This window comes from Mobula hypostoma, chromosome 20, assembly GCF_963921235.1.
Source record: "Mobula hypostoma chromosome 20, sMobHyp1.1, whole genome shotgun sequence".
NCBI classification, from domain to species: Eukaryota; Metazoa; Chordata; class Chondrichthyes; order Myliobatiformes; family Myliobatidae; genus Mobula; species Mobula hypostoma.
Genome location: NC_086116.1, coordinates 36924768 through 36946772, shown reverse-complemented (window position 1 = coordinate 36946772; position 22005 = coordinate 36924768). Strand labels below are relative to the sequence as shown.

The following is a 22005-nucleotide window of genomic DNA, read 5'->3' as shown; positions in this document are numbered from 1 at the left end:
TAACATTGCAGTCCGAGTGTAAGGTACAAAGGCCATAGACCTCCCCAATTTGTAACCAGGATGTAATAAGCCCAGTGAGAGGAGCCAGTCCTTAACTGGGTTTTGGGAAATGAGGCAGAGCAGTGGATAGAGCACTGTGGAAGTGACCATCATTCAGTTGGATTGAACATAATCATGGAAAATATCAAAGATAAAATAAGAGAAAAAGTACTAAACTGGACTAAAATCTGTATCACAAGATGGAGAAGTAATTTATCAAAGTGGAATGGAAGTTATTGCTGAGCTGGAATCTGACAATAATGAAGAGGAAATTCAAAAGGTTTTGGGTAAAACACTCCCACAGAAAGAGAACACTGTGTTGCTGGCATTGTAGGCCTCTGGACAACAAGATACATAAAGGTCACAAGATCACAAGACAAAGGAGCAGAAGTAGGCCATTCGGCCCATCGAGTCTGCTCCGTAACTCCCCCATGAGCTAAACTATTCTCCCATCTAGTTCCAATTTCCAGCTTTTTCCCCATATCCCTTGATACCCTGACTAATTAGATACTAATAAGATGAGGCAAAAGAGAGAAGGTTATGTGATACAATGAGAGGGAGCATAACAAAGAACCTTGCAGTGGATCGCAGGCTTTTTTGTAGAGCAAAGGAGAAGATGAGATGAGAGTAAGAGGTAGAAGGCTTGGTCACTTGGGTAGAGGGATAGCAAACAGAAGTTAAGTTGAGAAAGAGTAAAGGCTGATTTATACTTGTGCGTCAAATGTACGCCATAGGTACGGTGTAGCCGCGAACCCTATGCTGTATCTACGCTGAGCCCTATGCCATAGCCTAACACCCACCTCTCCCAAAATGTAACTACGTGTCGCGGTGTCGCAGACCGCAACAACTGTGATTGGTCCACTTGGTAGCATCGCATTTCCTCCTACACTGCAACAGCTTCCCATTGGGCAACTGAAGAGCAGGGAAGGAACTCTGGCTGCAATGCTTTCCATAAAGCTTTACAGACCTCCGAAATTATGGAGGACCCTGTGCTTGATGCCAGTTTGTAGCTAGCTGCTACAGCCTGTTGACTTCCACCTGAAGATAAAACTCAAATGGTGATTGCCAGTCTCTGAGTATACTGTGCGTACACTGATGCAAAATAAATGGTTGGAGATGATGAACCAAACCTACCTGCCGACATCCGAAAATATTAGAAATGCATTTCCTCGTCCATGTCTCAGTGGCCGGACTAGCACAGAAAATTCACCCTCCTTCAGTTTCAGTCACCATTGTTTGAAGTTTGAATTTCTTCATGTTGAGTTTCAACACGAAGAAACTCAACACAGTGCCATAGAAATCCCACCACCAACTAGCATTTTGGCGGTGAATTGCAGAGAGATGCAGACACACCAATGCACAAGTATAAATACTCACAATGGTGTAGCCCACTTGCTTAGGCTACGGTGCAAGCCAGAATGCCCAAGTATAAATCAGCCTTAAGGGGAATGTATCATTACAGGTGGGAACAGAAACCTGAAGTAAACAGGAAAAGTGTCAGAGGAAAGATAAGAAAACTTATTTTCACCCAGATGCAGTGAAGACCTAGAACTTTAGTGGCTGGTAGAGACAGAAATGTTTAAACGCTATTTGGATGAAGACGTGGCCGTGCAGATTTAGAGATTAGCTGTCCTTTGAGGAGTATACAGCAGCAGTGATCAGTATTGTGGCCAGTGGAAACGATCAGCTCTTCACAGAGAGGCTTTGTGGAACTTGAGAAGAATGAAATGAACAGACAGATTGTTTGGCACTTGGGCTAATCATTGCGAACTGCCTGTCTATGACAGCAGATTGTTAGGCAAGGCATCCTGGCACCGTGGTAGATTGGTGTACAGGAGAACATCACTGTTAGAAAAATGCTTCAGTTTAATTGCCCTAACATTAGATCAGACCATAAAAAGTTCTACCGCCAACTTCATTTTACTACCATGAGCTGCTTCTTGATCATGCCAGCGGTGACAGATTAAAGTGGATGCAGAACATTACTCCAGACTCAGTCTGTGTGGGTTACTCCCTCTCAGCAACTCAGTGTACACAAGTGGGACACTTCCTCACTCATGAACAGTAAACCTCTCCCCATCCATGGGAAGGTATATTGGCTGCTGTCTGTTTGCTTCTCTTCTGAACAATGGAGTACAACAGCCAGCGATGGGAAGGCCATCCTCTTTACTGCCTTCGATGCTGCCCCAGGCACCTCAAAGGGCAAGAGGGTGTAAGCATTTAAGTGCAATTTACTGCTGCTGAACGAATCAATAACAGTGTGAGGGCACTCTAAATCATTCCTGTATTTTTCTTAATTCCTGTCGAGGCATTGAATATAAGAATGGGTCAATTATGGTATAACTTTACAAAACATTGTTCAGACTGCACTTGGAGAATTCCATGCAGTTCTGGTTGACACACTATAGAAAGGATGTGGTTGTGCTGGAGAGAGTGCAGAGGAGACTCACCAGAGTGCTGCCTGGATTGGAAGAAATTGGACAGGCTGAGATTGGTTTCCCTGGAGCAGAATCAGCTGAGGGGTGACCTGATTTCGGGGTACTTGGAGGCACATGATAAAATAGGCCAAAGTCAGCATGTTTTCCTTAAGGGAAAAGCTCACCTCATAAATCTGTTGGAATTATTTGAGGAAATAACAGACAGGATATACAAAGGAGAGTCAATGGATATTATTTACTTGAATTTTCAGAAGGCCTTTGACAAGGTGCTGCACATGAGGCTGCTTAACAAGATAAGAGCGTATCGTATTATGGGAACAATACTAGCATTGATAGAAGACTGGTAGGAGGAAAAGAATGGGAATAAAGGGAGGATTTTCTACTGGGCTGCCGGTTACTAGTGGTGTTCCACATCGATAAGTGTTTGGACCGCTTCTTTATACATTATATGTCAATGATTTGGATGAAGAAATTGATGGCTTTGTGGCCAAGTTTGCAGATGATGATAGGTAGAAGGGCAGGTAGTGTTGAGGAAGCAGGGAATCTGCAGAAGGACTTGGACAGATTGGAAGAATGGGCAAAGAAGTGGCAGATGGAATAATGTTGGGAAGCATATGGTCATGCACTTTGGTAGACTATCTTCTAAATGGGAAGAAAATTCAAAATTCAGAGGTGAAAAGCAACTTGGGAGTCCTCGTGCAGGATTCCCTGAAAGTTAACTTGCGGGTTGAGTCAGTGGTAAGGAAGGCAAATGCAATGTTAGCATTCATTTTGAGAGGACTAGAATAGAAGAGCAAAGATGTAATGCTGAGCCTATATAAGGCATTGATCATACTACATTGTGAGTAGTTTTGGGCCACTTATCTAAGAAAAGACGTGCTGACATTGCAGAGGTCCAGAGGAGGTTCATACCACTGATTCTGGGAATGAAAGGGTTCAAATACAAATCTATTTATCACGTGTACATGGAAACATACAGTGAAATGGGGGATCTGATTGAAACCTATCGAACATTGAAAGGTCTAGATAGAGTGGATAAGGAGAGGATGTTTCTTATAGAGGGGGAGGCTAGAACCAGAGGGTTCAGCCTCAGAATAGAGGGACGTCCATTTAGAACAGAGATGAAGAGGAATTTCTTCAGCCTGAGGGTGGTGAATCTGTGGAATTCATGACCATAGACGGCTGTGGAAGCCAATTCATTAGGTATACTTAAGGCAGAGGTTGATAGGTTCTTGATCAGTCACTGCATCACAGGTTAGAAGGAGAAGGCAGGAGAAAGGGGTTAAGAGGGATGATAAATCAGCCATGGTGGAATGGCAGAGCAGACTTGACAAGCCGAATGTTTGAATTCTGCTCCTTTGCCTTATGATCTTATGGTTTGATAGTAGTGTATAAAATTGGGGGGGGGGGGTTAGTAAAATACCCGGCCCGGTGTTAAGAGGATCAAAACAACGAGAGCATATGCTGAAGTTAAGAGCTTGAACTGAGGGGTAAGATTTCTTAAAATCAGAGTAGTTGATATTTGGAACTCACTGCCAGAGCAGGTGTTGGAATCAGATTTAGTAATTGCATCAAAAACTTATCTCTGCGAAGGACAGGAGGATACTCACCTGAAGTGGGCGAATGGAATCCATGTAGATGATCAAACAGATACAGCGTAAATGCTTCTGTGCTGTCTGACTCTGATAGACCCTTGAGTAAGAAGCATTGGGTATCTTGGAGCTTCCCTCTGTCCAAGCCTAACCTACGTTTGAAATTTCTGCAATATTGTCTAAATGACAATAAAAGAGGACTGAGTGTTCTCATAATCTAATATTCCTCAGGAACAGTTCTATGGCGCAGAAGGTACTGTATAGTTAGTCCTAGCAGAACTGAGCACCAAACACCTGCTGTTATAATCACTGTATTAGGGCTATCAAGACCCCCTTAACAAAATTTTACTTCAACAGTTTAGAGTGGGAGTGATTGGATGGGTTACTTAAAACCCCAATGACTCTTCCTGTGGTGCATGATCCAGAATTAGGAATGCAGCTCTGGTTTCCAGCTGAATTGCTTGGTGAGAACTGGATATAGCAGACTTCACTCCCAACCCTGATCCTAGTGGAATTGATTGTTTGGAGTGCAGTATAATTGGAGTTATAATACTTACCCATTTCATCAAAATGCGTCTCAATCCCATTGGGTCCCAGCACTGAGCAGATCAGTCTGGTCTTCAGGAATGTGCTCCATTTGTTGACCAGAACTCGTTGTCCTCCAATGTCATTCTGAAGAGTAACACAAAACACACCAGTAAATTAACATATCAATACACTCATCAGGAGATCATCAACGTCGTTTATTTTTATCCTTCCACTTAAGCTCATTATTATTGTGAACAACAAGTGATCTGATTAAGTCTACATTTGCTCTGCAAAGATTGTGGGCTTTGTGAATTAAAATCAACTTGATTCAGCTAAACCACTTATCATAGCAATTGTTATTAATTCTGAACTACAGAAGGAATTGACTATTCAAACAGGGTCAGGCATCAGAGCAGAATTAGACCATTTGGCCCATTGAGTCTCACTACTGTAATTATGCTGATTTATTTTCCCTCTCAATCCATTCTCCTGTCGTTTCCCCATAACCTTTGACGCCCTAACTAGTCATGAACCTATCAACTTCTGCTTTAAATATACACAATGACTTGGCCTCCACAGTTGTCTGTGGCAATGACTTCCACAGATTTACCACCCTCTACCAATAAGTTGCTCATCACCTCTGTTCTAAAGAGACCTCCTTGTATTTTGAGACTGTGCCTCTGGTCCTAGACACCCTCTCTAAAGGAAACACCCTCTCACATTCACTCTATCTAGGCCTTTCAATGTTCAATAGGTTTCAGTGCGATCCCCCCCTCATTCCTTTAAAATCCAGCAAGTACAAACCCAGAGAAATCAAACACTAAGATTTCAATGCCAGAACCATTCTCATAAACCTTTTCTTGATCTTCTCCAATGCCAGCAGATCCTTTCTTAGATATCGGACCCAAAACTGCTCACAACACTCCAAATACAGTCCAACCGATGCCTTATATGGAGAGGGTGATAATAGGATGGTTTGTAGATGAATGTTGGAACTGGTGCAGAAAGAAGGTTTCAGACTTCTGGATCACTGGGATCTCTTCTGGTGAAGGTATAACTGTACAGAAAGGACGGGCAACACTTAAACCCAAGGGGGTCCAATATCCTTTCGGGCAGGTTTGGTCAAACTGTTTGGGAGGGGTTAAATAATTTGACAGGGGGATAGGGCTGAGGATGGGGGCGGTTGGTGTACAAGTAGATGCAGTGTATACTGAAACTGCTAGGAAGGACAGGCAGATGATAGGGCAAAATTGCAGTCAGAGGGGTGAGTTGAAGTGTAACATGGGGGAAAAATTGAAAATGGTGATGAAGGCTTTATATTTGACTGCATGCAATATTCAGAATAAGGTAGATGATCTTGTAGTACTGCCAGAAATTGGCAGGTATGACGTTGTGGTCAGCATTGAGTCATGGCTGAAAGAAGATCAGAGTTGGGAGCTTAAAATCCAAGGATACACATTTTACCAAAAGAGCAGACAAGATAGGCAGAGGGGGTGGAGTGGCTCTGTTTGTAAAAAATAAAATAAAATCCTTAGAAGGAGGTAACATAGGTTCAGACCTCCGAACGGTAGCCAGTAAGTGGGATGCAAATTACAACAGGAGTTAGGAAAGGCATGTAAAAAAGTCAATGTTATGATAGTCATGGGGGATTTCAAAATGCAAGTTGGTGCTGGATCCCAAGAGAGGAAATTTGAAGAATGCCTACAAGATTGTAGGCTCCATTGAGAATAGGGGAGATTCAAACAAGAGGACATGAGTTGAGAGTTAGGGGGCAAAAGTTTAGGGGTAACACAAGGGGGAACTTCTTTACTCAGAGAGTGGTAGCTGTGTGGAACGAGCTTCCAGCAGAAGTGGTTGAGGCAGGTTCGATGTTGTCATTTAAAGTAAAATTGGATAGCTATATGGACGGGAAAGGAATAGAGGGTTATGGGCTGAGTGCAGGTCGGAGGGACTAGGTGAGAGTAAGCGTTCGGCCTGGAATAGAAGGGCTGAGATGGCCTGTTTCCGTGCTGTAATTGTTATATGGTTATATGCTTTTTTTTTAGAGCAGCCTGTGGTTGAGCTCCCTAGGGGAAAGGCAATTCTGGATTGGGTATTGTGTAATGAACCAGATTTAATTAGGGAGCTAAAGGTAAAGGTAGCCTTAAGAGAGAGTGATCGTAATGTGATAGCATTCACCCTGTAATTTGAGAGGGGGAAGCTAAAATCAGATATATTAGTATTTCAGTGGAGTAGCACATAAGAAATAAACCATGAGGGCTAAAAGAAGAAATCAGGTTGTCCAAGGTGAAGGAGAATCCTAAGGGATTCCGTGGATATGTTAAGAGCAAAAGATTTGCGAGGGACAAAATTGGCTCTCTGGAAAACCAGAACAGTAATCCATGCATGGAACAAAAAGAGATGGGGACTATCTGAAACAGATTTTTTTTTGCATTTGTATGTACTCAGGAGACGGACATAAGAGTCTATCGAAGTGAGGCAAAGCAGCAGTGACTTCATGGACCCTGTACAGATTACAGAGGAGGAGATGTTTGCTGTCTTGAGACCCTGTGGGAGGCAAGTGCAGAAATTACAGAAGCCCTGCTGAAGATATTTAAATCATCCTTCATGAGAGGTGAAGTACTGGAGGATTGGAGGGTAGCTAATGTTGTGCCACTGTTTAAGAAAGGTTCTGAGAATAAACCAGGAAATTATATGCCATTAAGCCTATAATAGGGAAAGTTATTGGAAGGTATTCTGAGGGACTGTGTATTTGAGTAAATGGATAGACACGGACTGATTAGGGATAGTCGGCATGGCTTTGTGTGTGGTAGGTAAAGACTAACCAGGCTTATAGTTTTTCAAGGAAGTTACCAGGAAAGTTAATGAAGGCAAGGCAATAGATGTTGTTGACATGGACTTCAGCAAGGCATTTGACAAGATCCCACATGGGAGGTTGGTTAACAAGTTCAATCACTCACCATTCAAGATGAGGTGGTAAATTTGATTAGACATTGGCTTTGTGGGAGAAGCCAGATTGTAGTAGTAGATGGTTGTCTCTCTGACTGGAAGCCTGTGACTAGTGGAGTGCCGCAGGGATTGATGCTGGGTCCATTGTTGTTTGTCATCTATATCAGTGATGTGGATGATAATGTGGTTAACCGGATCAACAACTTTGCAGGTGGTCCCAAGACTAGGGGTGTCATGGACAGCAAGGAAGACTACAAAAGCTTGCAGTGGGATCTGGGCCAGCTGGAAAAACGGGCTGAAAAATGACAGGTGGAACTTAATGCAGATGAGTGCAAGGTATTGCAATTTGGTGGGACCAACCAGGGTCGGTCTTACACAGTGAACGGTAGAGCACTGAGGAGAGTGGTAGAACAAAGGGATATGTAAATACAGGTCCATAGTTCATTGAAAGTGGTGTCACAAGTAGATAAGGTTGTAAAGAAAACTTTTGTCACACTGTCACATGAATCAAAGTACTGAGGACAGGAGATGAGATGTTATGTTGAAGTCATATAAGATGTTGGTGAGGTCTAACTTAGACCAAGCTTACATGCTACCTGTCATATGCTGTCTTACCAAGGTCGATACAACCTCCAACGCTAACCTACCAGCGGATGGCACCATCAAGTGCACCAACCTGCTTCATCCTATCAGAGTCATACTCTTCATTCTGTTCATCCCCCCACTCTCCCCAACTCCAATTTATTTTCTCACTGTTTCTGACTAAAATCCTCTTACTGGAATCAGCATCTGTTTCTCTCTCATAGAGCCACAGAGTAAAACAGCAGAGAAACAGGCCCTTCAGCCCTACTGGCCCATGCTGACCACAGCATCCACCCTTCTAGTCCCAGTTTCCGCATTCAGCTCAAACCCCAAGCACTTCCCTTCATATGCCTACCCAAATGTCTTTTAAATATTGCAATTGTCTCCACCTCGTTGACTTCCTCTGGCAGCTCATTCCAGGTATTCACTACCCTCAGTGTGAAGAAGTTACCTCTCAGGTCTCTTTTAAATCTTTCCCCTCTTATTATGTCTATTCCCTCTGACTTTGGACTCCTCAAAAGACTATGGCTGCCCATCTAATCCATACTCCTCATGATTTTATAAACTTCTAAGAGGTCACCTCTCATTCTCATGCGCTCCAGGAAATAAAGATCTGTCTTGACCAACATCTTCCTATAACACAGGCCTTCTGGTTCCAGCAACCTCCTCCGAATTCCCTTCTGTACCCTGTCTGCAGATGCTGACTGCCCTGTTGAGTGTTTCCAGCAGTTTCCCCTCTGCAGATGCTGACTGCCCTGTTGAGTGTTTCCAGCAGTTTCCCCTCTGCAGATGCTGACTGACCTGCTGGGTGTTTCCAGCAGTTTCCTCTCTGCAGACTCGACTGACCAGCTGAGCAGCGGTTTCCTCTCTGTAGATGCTGACTGACTTGCTGAGCAGCAGTTTCCCTTCTGGAAATGCTGACTGACCTGCTGCGTGTTTCCAGCAGTTTCCTCTCTGCAAACGCTGACTGACCTGCTGGGTGTTTCCAGCAGTTTCCTCTCTGCAGACTCTGACTGACCTGCTGAGTGTTTCCAGCAGTTTCTGTTTTTATTCAGATCTCCAGCATCTGCAATTTTTTTTTGATGTCCTATAATTTGTGAACACCATCTCCAATGTTTAATATTTTGCAATTTAAGGTTGATGTACAGTTTCTCTGATGAGATAACAGCGTTTTGTGCTTGAGAGGGGGCTGGATGTTATTATGGGCAGAGGAGGCGTACGGGCTGGTTCCATCTTTGTCAACTGGTTTATGGTACTTCTGTAAGTTTAGATATCCACTCACTACAGTTCTCCTTACGCATGTTGTTGAATTAAACTTGCGTTGCAGTGTCAGAATGGAGCTGGAAGACATGAGTGTTCAGTGCTGAGGGTGAAGAAGGTTGGTTTGCTGCACTCACCGCACACAGTCTGGCCACTCGTGAGTAGATAGCCACGCTCCCGCCCTCGGATTCCAGGGCCTTCTCCGTGAGGAAGAAGTACACTTTGTCATCATCTCTGTCGTCGTTATCAGCAATCAGGTGAGCTGCAACAAACTTGGGTTCTGTTGATAAACAGCATCATTCACATCAGTGCCCTGGTGTGGAAGCAGGTAAAGGCAGTCGGTGCCAGCTCCTGCTGAACTGGACACCCGTTTGTTCATTAGACAATTAGGCAGCTTGAGCACTTTCCTATCTCCTTATCATCAAGATACTGCTGCAATTCCACTCTCAAATTATGTCATCTAAATTCCAGGCTTGTATTTATAGTGAAACAGTGCATTTGATTCATTAAGTCCACAACCCATGATAAACCCATCCAATTATCCCCACCCTGTTCCTCCTTCATATCCCAGCAGCTTATTGCCTCTCAGGCATTTCTCTGAATCATTGCTGAAAGCTCCTAAAGATCCAGTGTCCTTTACAACATCAATCATTCCCAGAGAAGTCTTCTTAAATTCTGGTGATCCTGGTGTTAGATGATGCATTTCCATCCTCCGCCTATGGCACGATCAATGATGTTACATGAAGCACCAATTCCTGTCTCGGGAAGAACATCACACACTCATATAGTCCCGTTTAATTCTATGCTTACTGCAGAATTTTGCAGGTGTGAATGAGGACCCTACAGAGACCTGGTTACCTTCATCTCATCCCAAAGAACATTTGTCACAATCCAATAACTATTTTTTTCTCAAATATTAATTCTATGATTTCTATTCAAATGTATAATTAAATAGGCCAGAAATGATAATGCATTGAGATGCTAAATTGCTGTCAGCCCGTCAACATTTTTTAGGGTGAAGTCCTGCACTTTGTATTAAAATGCAAGATAGATATTTAAGAGACTCTTAGATGGGCAGATGAATGTGCAGAGAATTGAGGGATACAGACATTGTGTAGAAGAAATCGGTTAGTTTAGTTTAGTGTTCAATTAGTTCAGCACAACATTGTGGGTTGAAGGACGTGTGTTCTGTGTTTTATTCTTCTGTATTCTGAATTCACCTGCACCAGATGCACTACCAGACTTCACCACATTCTCCCAGCCAGGCCCAATACCACATGACATTCTCCCAGCCAGGCCCAAAACCACGTGACGTTCTCCCAGCCAGGCCCAATACCACGTGACGTTCTCCCAGCCAGGCCCAATACCACGTGACGTTCTCCCAGACAGGACCAATACCAGGTAACATTCTCCCAGCCAGGACCAAAACCACGTGACGTTCTCCCAGCCGGGCCCAATACCAGGTAACATTCTCCCGGCCAGGCCCAATACCACGTGATGTTCTCCGAGCCAGGCCCAATAACAGGTAACATTCTCCCAGCCAGGACCAATACCACGTGACGTTCTCCCAGCCAGGACCAATACCACGTGACGTTCTCCCAGCCGGGCCCAATACCAGGTAACATTCTCCCAGCCAGGACCAATACCACGTGATGTTCTCCCAGTCAGGCCCAAAACTACATGACGTTCTCCCAGACAAGACCAATACCACGTGACATTCTCCCATCCAGGACCAATATCACGTGACGTTCTCCCAGCCAGGCCCAATACCACGTGACGTTCTCCCAGCCAGGCCCAGTACCACGTGACGTTCTCCCGGCCAGGCCCAGTACCACGTGACGTTCTCCGAGCCAGGCCCAATACCACGTGACCTTCTCCCACCCAGGCCCAATACCACGTGACGTTCTCCCATCCAGGACCAATATCATGTGACGTTCTCCCACCCAGGCCCAATACCACATGATATTCTCCCAGCCAGGACCAATACCACGTGACATTCAGGTTCTCTTGGTCTCCTGCCTAACATAGACATTTCCTTTATCTTCTCCACTTCTCCGTCTTATGTGTACTTTTTTGATAAATAAGTAAATTGGTTTATTGTTGTCAACTATACTGAGGTAGAGCAAAAACTTCTCTTGCTTACTGTCCACAGATCATTTCATTATGGACCGCATTGAGGTAGAACAAGATAAAACAATATCGACACGGAGAAGGTGTTTTAGAAAGTTCAGAGCAGGTAAACAGGGTGCAGATGCCTTAATAAGGTGGACTGTCAGGTCAAGAGTCCATTTTATCATTCCAAGGGACAGTTCAATAGTCTTACAACAGTGAAATAGAAGCTACCTTGAGCCTGCTGTGCTTTTAACGTTTAACCTTTCTTCATTCTGATGAAGTTAACTCTGTTTCTCTAAGGATGTAATCCGAAACATTGAGCTTGACCAACATTTTCTGTTTTGCGATAGATATCACGGCCATGAATTGATCAACTATAACTTCCTTTGTCTTTGTATAATGGAAATTATCCTTGTGAATTGGTAACGCTACATAATTCCTCTTCAATACACAGAAAATTCTGTACAAACTCAGGTCAGACAGCATCTATGGAAAGGAATAAGCAATTGAAAGTTCATCAGGATTTGGATTGAAAAATCAACTGTTTATTCCTTTCAATGGATGATGGCTGACTTGCTGAGTTCCTCCAGCATTTTGAATGTGCTGCTCTGGATTTCCAGCATCTGCTGAATCTCCTTTGAATTCAAGAGCAGGGAGCTTATGCTCCAACTTTTAGAATCTTGGTCAGACCTCAGCTGGAGTACTGTGATAGAACTGCACTGTGCTGTGACAGTTCTGGTAGGAGGGATGTGATAGTGCTGGAGAGGATGCAGAAAATGGAGAATTGTGGTTATTCTGGTAGGAGAGATGTGATGGCACTGGAGATGGTGCAGAAGACAGAGAATTGTGGTCGTTCTGGTAGGAAGGATGTGATAGCACTGGAGATGGTGCAGAAAATGGAGGAGTGTGACCAGTATGGTCACTACACTGTAGGGGGATGTGATAGCTCTGGAGAGGGTGCAAGGCATCAGGGACAGTGGCAGTTCTGGTCATTACACTGTATGAAGGCTGTGATAGCATTGAAGATGGTTCAGAGGATGGAGAACTGTGCCCATTCTGGAAGGAAGGATGTGATAGCGTTGGGGAGGGTGCAGTGGAGATTCACTGGGATGTTGTCTGTGATTGTGCAGTTCATTTATCAGAAAAGGCCAGAGAGACTGGATCTGTTCTCCCAGCCATGAAGGAGGCTAAGAGGGGACGATATTGAGGCATTTAAAGTTATGACTGTGGGAAACATTTCCCTGTATCAGAGGGAGATAAAAACTGGACACAGATTTAGGACAAGGAGGAAGAGATTCAAAGCAGGTCTGAAGGGAACCTTCACGCAGAGACTGGTGAGTACCTGCTGGAGAGAGTGGTTGTGTCAGAGTCACTGGCAGCAGTTCAGAAGTGTCTGGGCAAATACTTGAATCACCAAGGCATACAGGCCTCTGGGCAAGTGCTGGAGGATGGGATTAATATAGATGGGTGCCAACAGACCAGTATAGGCGAGTTGGGCTGAATGGACTGTTTCCGTCTCTACCAATCTATGATTCTATGACCCTAGGTGAATGATTTCTGTGGCCCAAAGCTAAAAGCCCATATCAGCTGTGCACTAGTGATCTGACCCCAGACAAGTTTAGGTCCACTGCATTGAACTGGCAACAACTTACAGGGAACCAGTGTATTTACCATTCAGTAGGCGATTGTCGTGCTCTGTTCTGATTGTAGAATGGGGATCCAAGCTGCGAAATATTGCAGCGTCTTCCCCAAAAAAGTCAGCGTAGAGTCCGATGTACAACTGGCCACCTAATGGGGACAAAGATTAGATGTGGTGTAAGTCACTGACCGACAAAAATGAAACCTTTCGTGTTCTAATTCAGAAATAATCGACAAGTTGTGTGGCAGCTTTGGAGTGAGTGATACTGGGATGAGGGTGGTGGGCATTTCTGACCTGGATGAGGACCTACCATGAGGCAGGAGAGGAGAGGGCGATGGCGCAGCATCAGGTGAGGCACGGCGCGGAGGAGGTTTGATCTGTGAGGACAGTTTCCCAGCTCTGCCCCGTATCTGGGCTGAGACAGGAATTGCCTAGGGGTGAAGCTGGATACACATTGCTATTGCCCCGGCACTGGGATCACTTGTGTCAGAGAGTTCAGCTACCATCAGTGGTACCTTACCAGAACTTCATGTAGGAAGCATCCATTACTAAAGCCCTTCACAAAATCCTAAGAACATACCCTCTTCTCATTACTGCCATCAGGGAGGTGGTACAAGAGCCTGAAGGTACACGTTTAATGTTTTAGAAACAGCTTTGTCCACTCCACCCTCAGATTTCTGAATGGACCATGAACCCATGGAAGTTACATCATTATTCCTTTTAGCCGGCACTATTTATTTTGTAATTTATGGTAATTTAATGCCTTATCACTGTGCTGTTGCCTCAAAACAACAAATTTCACATCATATAAGCCAGTGATAATTAATCTGATTCTGAACTTTAATTGTATCCCGACTAAATGCTTCACTGTCCCACGGTGGTAGATGTCTCGTAGACCTGAATTACATTGAACTGAATTGACTTTATTACTTACATCCTTCATATACATAAGGAGTAAACTCTTTACGTTACGGCTCTGTCTAAATGTGCAATGCGCAATTTATAGTGATTTATAATAAATAGTATGTACAACAGGACGGTCAATATAACACAGAAATACAATTGCATCAGCATGAATTAATTGGTCTGATGACCTAGTGGAAGAAGTCCCGGAGCCTATTGGTCCTGGCTTTTATGCTGCAGTACCATTTCCTGGATGGTAACAGCTGGAACAATTTGTGGTTGGAGTGACTTGGGTCCCCAGTGATCCTTCAGGCCCTTTTTACACACCTGTCTTTGTAAATGTTCTGAATAATGAGAAGTTCACATCTACAGATGCGCTGGGATGTCCATACTACTCTCTGCAGAGACCTGCGATTGAGGGAAGTACAGTTCCCATACCAGGCAGTGATGCAGCCAGTCAGGATGCTCTCAATTGAGCCCCTGTAGAAAGTTCTCAGGATTTGGGGGCCCATACCAAATTTCTTCAACCGTCTGAGGTGAAAGAGGCACTGTTGTGCCTTTTTCATCACATAGACGGCATGTACAGACCATGTAACATAGGAACACATTTAGGCCATTCTGCCCATTGAATATGCTCCATATCCATTCATGGTAATGAACTATCCTTGTCCGAACAGCTCACTGGAGTTCAGTAAACCTGTGGGACATTATGAGAGCTCACCACAAAATGGTTAAACCCACAGTTTCTGTTTCCTGAGCCTCATTTTCTACTTCCAAACCATGTTTTAAAAAAATGCTTGCCGAAAGCAGTTTCTCTGAAATGTTCATATAAATATTTTTCCAACATCCACAACGGCAGCTTGTTTAATGGCTTGTTACAACTTTCAGCTCCCAGCTTTTTCCATTTAGGCCTTCTCCACATGCAGTGTATTTTCTTTCTCTGGATATAAGAACTCTTTAAACATGGACAACCTGATATGTCTCTGACTGAGTAACACCAGCTATATTCAATGTTCTACAAACCAGCTGAAAGAGAAGCAGTTTCATTGATCAAAATAACTAACCTAAAATTCTATCACCATTGAATCACACAGTAGAAGGAGACCATTTGGCCCACTGAATCTCTATTAGTGTTTGGTTTTGTTCCACTCTCTACAAACCTTTTTGATATTTATCCAGGTCCCTAAAATGCCATACTGAATTTGTCTCTTCTCTTCCCTGGCAGGGTATTCCACACACTAACCAAGTGCTGAATTAAAGATCTTCATTTCTGTCCCAGACCATACAATACAGAACATAGAAAACTACACTGAAGTATAGGCCCTTCAGCCCACATTGTTTTGCTATCTATTTAACCCTCTCTAAGATCAATATAACCCTTCCCTCCCATATAGCCCTCCTTTTTTCTATCATCTATATGCCTATCTAAGAGTCTCTTAAATGTCCCTTATGTACTTGCCTCTACCACCACTCCTGGCAGTTCCATAAACCCACCATTCTCTGTGTAAAAAAAACCTACTTCTAACAACCCACACTGTACTTTCCTCCAGTCACCTTAAAAAGGAGGGAGGAGAAGATGGCGGCGCGATGCAGTGCGCGGCCATTCTGAATGATATCGTATGTGTTAACTAGGGGGGCTGTGCACAATCCTGATTTGATGGAGGCAGCTATGAGAAGCACAGAGGAACACCTGAAGAAACTTCTGAAATGCCCGCTTCGCTGCCGTTGCTACTGTGCAATCGAGAATCTCCGGAGGGGAAGGCCCCAATTCCTTGACCTTGCCTACTGCCTGTTGCCGGGGCCGGGGTTGAATTTTGAAGCGCTCAGCAGAGATGGTGCTCGGTGCTCGGTGTCGGAGAGCTGGTCGGAGGCTCGGAGTTTTCGGACGGACTCGGAGTCGGACTGTGGTCGGATGCTTCCAGGATGCTGCATTGGCAAGTTTGCGGCGCTGGAGGTTCACCGTCTGCGTGAGATGATGGGACTTTCGAGAGACTTTGAGACTTTTTACCATGCCTATGGTCTGTTCTTATCAAATTACAGTATTGTTTTGCACTGTTGTAACTATATGTCATAATTATGTGGTTTTTGTCAGTTTTTCAGTTGGTTTGTCGTGTTTCTGTGATATCATTCTGGAAAAATATTGTATCATTTCTTAATGCTTGCATTGCTAAATGACAATAAAAGAGGATAGCGTGTCCATATAATCTAATAATCTAATCTAATCATGCCCTCTTATCTTAGCCATTGCCATTCTGGGAATGAGACTCTGGCTCTCTACTCTATTTATGCCTCTTATCATCCTATACACATCTATCAATTCACCTCCCATCCTCCTTCACTCCAAAAAGAAAAGTTGTAGCTTTGTAGCTTCCAACCTATCCTCATAAGACATGCTCTCTCATCCAGGCAAGTAAATCTCCTTTGCACCCTCTCTAAAGGTTTCACATCCTTCCTCTAATGAGGTGACCAGAACAGAACACAATATTCCAAGTGATAGAGGTTTTGGTTCACACTTGGTTCTTTGACCAACCAGCTTCATTCATGCCCCTTGGTACTTGATCTTTCCACCAATGAGAACAATTTCTCTCCATCAGCTCTGTGTATACACTTAGTGACTTTAAACACCTGAAGCACATTCCCTCACAACCTTGGCTGTGATGAGGAGAGCAACCCTGGCTTCTCATATACTGGGAACACCTGACCTCTGAAATCATTCTGCTCCCACCCTCTTTAAGGTGTCCATGTTTTTCCTGATCTTTTTGAGGGGACTAAATGTGTTGATGTGCAGGAAGGTTGGTGAGCTGACATGGACTTCAGTAAGAACTTGGACATGGTGCTACATGGCAGACTGGTTTGAAAGGTAAGGGCCCAGCCTGAGAAACTGCACCCAAAATTGGCTTGGTAACAGAAGACGGAGGGTTATTGTGATTGGAATAGAACCCTGGGAAATGTGAGGTGATATATTTTTGGCAGATGAATGAGGCTTGGGTATACACTGAACGGTAGTTGAAGCACCTTCAAAAGACTGAGGTCGGGTAAAATAGTGAAAAGCTTTTATTTGCTGTACAATACGACCTCCATGCTGAGTGTCTGACCCTGGACTGAGGGGGAGGGGCAAGGCGAAATCACCTTTATTCAGGAATCTGTGGGAGGAGCCACAGGGGCAGTCAGCAGAGGGGCGCGTCCAGAGAGTTAACCCAGTTACAACATATATATGGTTTACCACAGTAGCTCCTTTAGAAGTACTGATGAACAGTAGGCTGTTGGTACATAAGTCAAAAAGGTCTCTAAAGGCAGTAGCACAGGTAGGTGATGAAGAGGGCATACAGGATACTGGCCTTCATTATGGAATATAAATATATGTCCTCAGTTGGCATACTGACCTCAGTTTTGGTCACCACACCACAGGAAAGACATAATAGCACTGGAGCCGGTGCAGGGCAGATTTGGCAAGATGTTGCCTGGCATGGAAAGATGAGCAGAAACTGGTTAGACTGGAATTGTTATCCTTGGAGTAGAGAGGCTGAGGAGGGACCAGACTGAGTTATAAGGAGCATTAATGGGGTAGATTGTGAGAAACTTTTCTCCTTAGCAAAAGTATCTATGACCAGGAGGTGTAGCTTTAAGGTAAGGAAGAGGATACTTAGAGGGGAATTTGAGATATAATTTTTTCTTCCCAAGAATGTGGTTGAAGTCTACCTGAGAAAGTGGCAATGGCATTGCTCTTATGTCATCTAGGAAGTATCTAGACGTGCACCTGAAATGCCATGAGATGGATGACTGCAGAACAGGAGATTCATATCGATGGGCATTTGATGGCTGGCATGGGTGCATTGGGCTGAAAGGCCTGTTCCTGTGTTGTAGAATCAGTGACCAGAACTTGATCATAAGCCTATTACTTGGTTTTGGAAAAACAGAATTTTATAAACCTTTATCAGGTCACCCCTCGGTCTCCTTCAGTCCAGGGAAAACAGCCCAACCTGTCCAATCTCTCCCCATAACTAAACTTCTCCAATCCAGACAGGTCAATCCTCTCTGCCCACAAACATTCCTTAGTGCCTTACCATTTGTTTCTTAGGCTCATTACCATTTACTTCTCCTTACTTGAGCAAAGACCGCCTGACTTTGGAATGGCACAGAGCAGATTCACCAGGTTGATTCTGAAGATAAGGGGATTAGCCTATGAAGAGAGATTGAGGACTATACTTGCTAGAATTCAGAAGATTAAAGAGGATCTTATAGAAATATAATATGAAAGGGATAAATAAGATAGAGATAAGAGAGTTGTTTCCACAGGTAAATGAGACTAGAGCTAGGGGATGTAGCCTCAAGATCTGGGGGAGCAGATTTTGGATGGAGCTGAAGAGAAATTGCTTTTCCCTGAGATTAATGCACTCATGGAATTCTCTGCCTAGGGAAAAGCAGGAGAGGCTACCTCATTAAGACAAGGTAGGTTATCGACCAATGGGATCGATGCAGATGGTTACTGGCTGATTGGGGGAAATTGGTGAGCCAAATGGCCTGTTTTCCTGCTGTAAAATTGTATCCCTAGCTCTATTGCATTGGATCCCTTCATGGATTATCAATTTAACATGCTCTATCTCTTGTGATATTTTCTGGTCTGTCTGAAAATGGAAATTTCAACTTCAGTGAGAGCCACTCACACAAATGCACAGACTGTCTGACCATGAAGCCTGATGGGTTAACGGCAAAGACCGACCCTCAGTACTGAGCTGTAGAATGAAGGGGCCCTGCAATTCTGGTTCCAGTTGAACCAGTTCTTTCTGCGGGTGTTCATTCGGTGGCAACACTTGGGAAAGCGATGAAAATATTGACACCCGATATTCTGTTAGTTACTGTGTCATGTCCCTACACACAACAGGGTGCATTTGGAACTTGGATTGTTGTTGGTTTGTTATTGAAAAGCTTGTCTTGCATACTGGTCATGCAGATAATTTGACTACACGGTGCACTGCGGTAGCAGAAGGTAAAACAGTAACAGTGTAACGGCCACAGGGCAAGTGCACTGCAGGTAGACAATAATGTGCAAGGTAGATTGTGAAGTCAGTGACCATGTTGGGCAGCTGTGGCCCATAGTTTATGTGTCAGACTGAAGGTCCTTTCCTTTCGATGTAGAGCACAGAGTGGATGCAACATGTGGGACACACAACACAAGCCACAAAGGGAATTAATTCACTGCCAATGTAGCGGATACACAGGCAAATTTAATTCAATTGTTACATTAGACAGGAACCTGCCTGCTGGTGGAGACTTGAGTTAATGGCTGTGCCAGTCAATGGATTCACATGCATCACGGGGGAGAGCCATTACATCTACGGGTGAGTTGGAGAGTACTGGGGCGGGGGGTCAGGCAGGAAAATTGCCAACTGTGTGTTTTTCGGAGATAACTGCCTAAACTCAGGAGAGCAGCAGGGCTAGATGATATAAAAGAGATAGTCAGGTAACCATATAACCATATAACAATTACAGTACGGAAACAGGCCATCTCGGCCTTTCTAGTCCGTGCCGAACTCTTACTCTCTCCTAGTCCCACCGACCTGCACTCAGCCCATAACCCTCCATTCCTCTTCTGTCCATATATCTATCCAATTTAACTTTAAATGACAACATTGAACCTGCCTCAACCACTTCTGCTGGAAGCTCGTTCCACACAGCTACCACTCTCTGAGTAAAGAAGTTCCCCCTCATGTTACCCCTAAACTTTTGCCCTTTAACTTTCAACTCATGTACTCTTGTTTGAATCTCCCCCACTCTCAATGGAAAAAGCCTATTAACGTCAAATCTATCTATCCCCCTCATAATTTTAAATACCTCTATCAAGTCCCCCCTCAACCTTCTATGCTCCAAAGCATGAAGACCTAACTTGTTCAACCTTTCTCTGTAACTTAGGAGACAAAACCCAGGCAACATTTTAGTAAATCTCCCCTGTACTCTCTCTATTTTGTTGACATCTTTCCTGTAATTCGGTGACCAGAACTGTACACAATACTCCAAATTTGGCCTCACCAATACCTTCTACAATTTCAACATTACATCCCAACTCCTATACTCAATGCTCTGATTTATAAAGCTCAGCATACCAAAAGCTTTCTTCACCACCCTATCCACATGAGATTCCACCTTCAGGGAACTATGCACCATTATTCCTAGATCCCTCCGTTCTACTGCATTCTTCAATGCCCTACCATTTACCATGTATGTCCTATTTTGATTAGTCCTACCAAAATGTAGCACCTCACATTTTTCAGCATTAAACTCTATCTGCCATCTTTAAGCCCACTCTTCTAACTGTCCTAAATCTCTCTGCAAGCTTTGAAAACCCACTTCATTATCCACAACGCCATCTATCTTAGTATCATTGGCATGGTGGTAATCCAATTTACCACCCCATCATCCAGATCATTAATATATATGACAAACAACATTGGACCTAGTACAGATCCCTGAGGCACACCACTAGTCACCGGCCTGCAATCTGACAAACAGTTATCCACTACTACTCTCTGGCGTCTCCCATCCAGCCACTGCTGAATCCATTTTACTACTTCGATATTAATGCCTAACGATTGAACCTTCCTAACTAACCTTCCGTGTGGAACTTTGTCAAAGGCCTTACTGAAGTCCATATAGACAACATCCACCGCTTTACCCTTGTCAACTTTCCTAGTAACCTCATCAAAAAATTCAATAAGATTTGTCAAACATGACTTTCCATGCACAAATCTATGTTGACTGTTCCTAATCAGACCCTGTCTATCCAGATAATTATATATACCATCTCTAAGAATACTTCCCATCAATTTACCCACCACTGACGTCAAACTCACAGGCTGATAATTGCTAGGTTTACTCTTAGAACCCTTTTTAAACAATGGAACCATATGAGCAATATGCCAATCCTCCAGCACCATCCCCGTTTCTAATGACATTTGAAATATTTCTGTCAGAGTCCCTGCTATTTCCACACTAACATCCCTCAAGGTACTAGGGAGTATCTTGTCCGGACCCTGAGACTTATCCACTTTTATATTCCTTAAAAGCGCCAGCACTTTCTCATCTTTAATTATCATACTTTCCATAACTACCCTTCTTGTTTCCTTTACCTTATACAATTCAATATCCTTCTCCTTAGTGAATACCAAAGAAAAGAAATTGTTCAAAATCTCCTCCATCTCTTTTGGCTCCGCACATATCCGTCCACTCTGATTCTCCAAGGGACCAATTTTATCCCTCACTATCCTTTTGCTATTACTATAACTGTAGAAAGCCTTTGGATTTATTTTTACCTTACTTGCCAAAGCAGCCTTGTATCTTCTTTTAGCTTTTCTAATTTCTTTCTTTTTACATTCTTTATATTCCTCGAGCACCTCATTTACTCCAAGCTGCCTATATTTATTGTAGATCCCTCTCTTTTTCCGAACCAAGTTTCCAATATCCCTTGAAAACCATGGCTCTTTCAAACTTTTAACCTTTCCTTTCAACCTAGCAGGGACATAAAGATCCTATACCCTCAAAATTTCACCTTTAAATGACCTTCATTTCTTTATTACATCCTTCCCATAAAACAAATTGTCCCAATCCATTCCTTCTAAATCCTTTCACATCTCCTCAAAGTTAGTCTTTCTCCAATCAAAAATCTCAGCCCTGGGTCCAGTCCTACCCTTCTCCATAATTATATTGAAACTAATGGTATTGTGATCACTGGACCTGAAGTGCTCTCCAGCACATACCTCTGTCACCTGCCCTATCTCATTCCCGAACAGGAGATCCAACACTGCCCCTTCTCTAGGCTGTGGAATTGTTGCAGGGAGCTGGGTTCCCGATTTCTGGATCTTTGGAATCTGTGTGGGGACCTGTACAAAAAGGATGTGATACAACTGAACTCAAGGGGGATCAATATCCTTGCGGCTAAGTTTTATAGGACTTTTGGGGAGGGTTTAAA

At 43.7% G+C, this 22005-nt stretch overlaps 1 protein-coding gene across 1 annotated transcript in view; it reads right to left on the bottom strand.

Moving 5' to 3' along the window:
* LOC134359201 (semaphorin-3E-like) overlaps positions 1-22005 on the bottom strand; it is a 190011-nt gene that overhangs the window by 32242 nt on the left and 135764 nt on the right. Inside the window, exons 6-8 of the mRNA XM_063072158.1 lie at positions 13172-13288; positions 9526-9668; positions 4627-4741 (exon numbers count right to left, since the gene is read on the bottom strand). Of these exons, the coding sequence (XP_062928228.1) occupies positions 4627-4741; positions 9526-9668; positions 13172-13288 (375 nt within the window). The remainder of the gene's footprint in view (positions 1-4626; positions 4742-9525; positions 9669-13171; positions 13289-22005) is intronic.